Source organism: Micropterus dolomieu, linkage group LG07, assembly GCF_021292245.1.
Source record: "Micropterus dolomieu isolate WLL.071019.BEF.003 ecotype Adirondacks linkage group LG07, ASM2129224v1, whole genome shotgun sequence".
Classification (NCBI taxonomy): Eukaryota; Metazoa; Chordata; class Actinopteri; order Centrarchiformes; family Centrarchidae; genus Micropterus; species Micropterus dolomieu.
In genome coordinates this window covers 1986232-1991044 of record NC_060156.1, presented here as the reverse complement: position 1 = coordinate 1991044, position 4813 = coordinate 1986232, and the positions used below count along the sequence as shown (strand labels likewise).

Sequence of the window (4813 nt, the reverse complement as noted above, 5' to 3'; positions counted from 1 at the left end):
GACTTGACACTTGACTTGGACTCTAGCTCAGAGACTTGACGACTTGACTTGGACTCTAGCTCAGAGACTTGACACTTGACTTGGACTCTAGCTCACAGACTTGACACTTGACTTGGACTCTAGCTCACAGACTTGACACTTGACTTGGACTCTTGCTCACAGACTTGACACTTGACTTGGACTCTAGCTCACAGACTTGACACTTGACTTGGACTCTAGCTCACAGACTTGACACTTGACTTGGACTCTAGCTCACAGACTTGACACTTGACTTGGACTCGAGCTCACAGACTTGACACTTGACTTGGACTCTTGCTCACAGACTTGACGACTTGACACTTGACTTGGACTCTAGCTCACAGACTTGACACTTGACTTGGACTCTAGCTCACAGACTTGACACTTGACTTGGACTCTAGCTCACAGACTTGACACTTGACTTGGACTCGAGCTCACAGACTTGACACTTGACTTGGACTCGAGCTCACAGACTTGACACTTGACTTGGACTCTAGCTCACAGACTTGACACTTGACTTGGACTCTAGCTCTAGCTTCTCTGGGTAAGAGAGCCTGTTTCAGGAGAGCTGCCTTCTTCAGGTGTCTGTGATGTAATCACGCTTAAATCTGGTGTGAACAAAAAAAAAAAAAAGATTTGTTTGTCCCCTAGTTTCCCTTTTTAAGGTCCAAGACAGTGTCCATAGCATTGAATAGTGAATGGCACTTTATTGACTCCGGCCACTTTTCCAGCTATTTATTGCAATTCGGGCTGCATACATTAAATATCACGTAGATTTTATAAAATTATGTTCAATAAAAAAAGCTTGTTAGACATTTGCATTGCCGCTTAAGGAAAAAGCTCTTAAGTTCCATGTCTGAAAAGCAGATAACTCCAGACCCACATTAATCTTGCAGCTGTCTGAGTTGTACCAGTTTTGCTGTTTTGCTATTAACTCCTCCTTCCGCACGCAACTATCTGATCCTGAATACTTCCCATCAGAGCAGCAGACACGTTGTTTCAACACACTTTCTGAGTCCAGTCATGATTTTGCAGATTTGGGGATTTAACAAGTAGACTTGGTTTGTAGACTGATTTTAAATTCCTTAACTCACCCACAGGACATCATCCAGCAGCACCTGTGCTGCCCGCACACGGTGTCGCTGATAGAGAAGTGCACACGCTTCCATGTGCATTGCGCTCACCACCTCTGCCAGGAGCATATCTCTGCTTTCGACGCCAAGATCAACAACGAGAACATGACAAAGTGCCTCCAGAGTCTCAAAGAAATGTACCAGGACCTGGCCACGCGTCACATCTACTGCTCCCGAGAGGCAGAGTTTCGTCAGTACAGCGTGCTGCTAAAACTCAACGACGGTGACATCCTACGGTCAGTCCATTAAAACAGATGCACACAAATGATCGAATGTGTTGGTGAAGTTTTATTTTTATAAAGCACCTTCAAAACACTTCAAAACCATCTTATACATCTTCACCTGTGACTTTTCATTTTGGTGCTTGTTTGCATTCACTGCGTTTCACACATCCGCTATACAGTAAATAAATACATCCTAACACTCCCTGTCCACGCAGTGAGGTGCAGCAGTTCCGCGACGAGGTGCGCAATTCCCCCGAGGTGAAGTTTGCCGTGCAAGCATTCACTGCAGTCAACAGCAACAACTTTGTGCGCTTCTTCAAGCTGGTGAAAGGAGCCTCGTACCTCGCCAGCTGCCTCCTGCACAGATACTTCAATCAGGTTAGAAACTGTTGCCTTCATTAAGGAATGAATTTGGATGTGTAATACTGTAAATGCACAGTTACTCTTTTCCTTATGTGCATGAGGTGAATCCAGGCAACAGTCCCTTTCCTGTTTTCACATATCAAAAGCATACATTTATGTTTTTCAAATGTGTGTGCGCACGCAGGTCAGAGCTAAGGCCTTGAAGAGCTTGAACATGGCCCACACCGTGGGTCCACGGTCAACTGCGTTTCCAGTTGAGGACGTAGTTCGGATGTTAATGTTCCCAAACGCTGCAGAGGCAACTGACTTCATCCAGCAGTACGGCCTCAATGTCAACGATGGGTGAGTGTTTGATAAACTTTTGAGTGGCTTAATTTGATGATAAATTGTTTTTAGTTGAACCGTACCTGATCATAACCCCACTATACTACACAAGACAGTTCTGGATCTCGTAATTGAGTAGTTTGGAGATTAAATGTCTTCATAGAAGGCCACATGATGGTGCTGCTGGCACATACAGGACCAAAAACACAACCTCCTTAGCAGAGTGATTGGGATTGGTCAAATTACTGTGAACCCTGTGTACCCGAGCGAGGAGCGTTGTAGCTTAAAGTATTTTGTGCAAATGTCCAACGGAAATGTCACTAAATATTGTTCACAGTGTGGTTGAGCTGAGCCGGATAGCCTATCAGGAACCAGACCTGCCTCTGTCCCAGAAGAAGTCAGATGTCATCCTCGCAAAGAAAACGATGTTGATCGGAGAGGTGGTGAACGGAGGCCCCCTTCCTAACCCTGTCCAGCACGCCCCTGTCTGCAGCTTTGACTCCCAGAACAAGTACCGTGGAGAAGGTGCTCTGGCTGAGCCCACTTCAAGCCAGTTCAACGGTATTTGCTCCATTACAGTGATCCAACCCTGGCAAATAGTTTCTATTCCTCCAATTTACAATAGACGTAGTGTCTCATTGAAATAGAACTGAACAGCGTTGTTTATATTGAAGACTAGTTCCATGTCTTTACCTCTGACACATTTTGTGTTGCATTTTAGAGCTACTGGAATTTGAGGAACACTTTACTACTTTTATTAACAGTAGGGCTGCACAATTAATCGAATATCGATCATTATTACTATTTTACCTTCCCACAATTAAATGAACGTGATCGACGTTGATATCGCAGTTTAAAATGCGTGCTCCGCTCATGGAAAACTCCGCTGCATATCAAATCAAGCGCTTCCTAAACTTCTAAGCCCTTCTGCTCAGTGCTTGCGAGTCCATCAGACGCAGCTCGTCCCAGATGCAGCTCTCGGCTCTGCGAAGAATACACAAGTTTATTTTTGACAGAAGCTGCGTCAAGCTGCACAGAGCAGATCGAACTGGGCAGGAAGTCAGACGCAGAACGGCGTAGAGAACCCGGTCAATTTTCAAAATAAAACACCCTGTGCATACTCTCGATCATAAATCAACAAAAATCACAGTTAATGATGTACAATCGAGAATCTCCACAGGGTGTGTTATTTTGAAAATTTACCAGTTTCATTACGCCGTTCTGTGTCTGACTTCCTTGTGGTTCCTCTGCTCTGTGCTGCTTGACGCGGCTTCAGTCAAAAATAGACTGGCAGTGAATATTGAACTTTAGCAAAACTTAGATCAGTATAATCGTGATTATCATTTTGGCCATAATCGTGCAGCCCTAATTAACAACCATATTAAAATGAAATAAGTATGTATTCTAATCCCATCGATGAGAATGTAGAGAATCGGTCACATTAATTACCGCTGAAATGTTTGTTTATTGTCTCAGCTGTTGCTGCCAGGGTGGAGGTTAAGGCACCACCCAGCACTGAGGTGCTGCCACAGGCCGTAGACGTGCCCGGTGCGTTTGGGTGTCCTCCAGCTGTCACAGATGAGACAGGAGAGCCGTACCGCAGCTCGTCCCGCCCAGCAAACGCCCAGCTGTTCCAGCCGATGCCTCAGCCTGTGAAGCCGCCATCACCTCCACCCAAACCTCAGCCGGCGTACAGCAATGAGGTGGGCGAGATCTCTCAGACCTTTATCTGAGGCCAAATTAGGTGTTTCACTTGGAGACCTCCTCCCTGAATTGTAAATTCTATGTGTTACATGTTAATGTGATTATTTCCCCGGTACATCAATACAACACAATAAAGAAACCACCTAGAAATCCACAAGGAACGGTAGAGGTGAGATGAACCTCTAGTTTTTAGTTTGGAAGGGATCAGTGGACGAACCAAACGGGTATTTCTGTCTGAGGAGAAGGAAATTACACCTGTGAGCTCTGAATGGAGCTGAAATTACACAATACTGAATTAAGGTTTTATTTTCTATTGTTATCATGTATGATTTAAAATTAGTATTGATTTAATTCATCATCATAACTGTGTTCACTGTGCAGCTTATCAAGTCATTACTTTAAGCTTTTAGCAGTTTGGGAAATCTGCTTGTTCTTGTTGGATCTCAGCTAATAATGAGCTAAAGTTTAAAAAGGGGAAACATACAGTAGACTTTACTAACTTCTACTGAAACATGTTGGTCTGATCTGTTGTGACTGTCCCTGTCACACTTTATCATTTCTGCCCCAAATTCTTATCTAAAAAAGTCTGAAAGCTTTAAGAGCTGTGAGGAAACCTCATTTGGTCAGAAAGTGCAGGATGCCTCCCTGGTAACAGCAGGTTGGGCTTTATGTTCATATAGACAATAGAGATTTGTCAACCAGCAGAGATTTTGTTGAACCTTCATTTGTCAGCTTTTAATTCACTGAGTTGCTGAAAGACAAACATTCACAGTTTGATGTACAAACTGATTTTTATTGGATTTCCAGAAAAAGTACAATTTCATAGAAACTGACAAACTGTGGTTTAAGATTTTATCCAGATTGCCAAGCACACAACAGCTGCTGCAAAACAGCTGCTCTAAATCCCATCCTAAACAGCAGCATGCCTACCACTAAAACAGCAGAAATTACACTTAAAAAGTACAAAGTGCTAAAGACGTGTTGAGATGCTCTCCCTGTGTTAAACATCCAAACAACAGTCCAAATAAAGATTTAGGAAGAAGACAG

General features: G+C 43.7%; 1 protein-coding gene across 2 annotated transcripts in view; it reads left to right on the top strand.

Annotated features, from left to right (window-relative positions):
- LOC123973888 (minichromosome maintenance complex component 3 associated protein) overlaps positions 1–4813 on the top strand; it is a 32541-nt gene that overhangs the window by 8016 nt on the left and 19712 nt on the right. For both annotated transcript variants that reach the window (XM_046054245.1, XM_046054244.1), the window contains 5 exons: positions 1119–1387; positions 1591–1753; positions 1923–2080; positions 2400–2623; positions 3539–3765. In XM_046054245.1, coding sequence (XP_045910201.1) covers positions 1119–1387; positions 1591–1753; positions 1923–2080; positions 2400–2623; positions 3539–3765 — 1041 coding nt within the window. The remainder of the gene's footprint in view (positions 1–1118; positions 1388–1590; positions 1754–1922; positions 2081–2399; positions 2624–3538; positions 3766–4813) is intronic.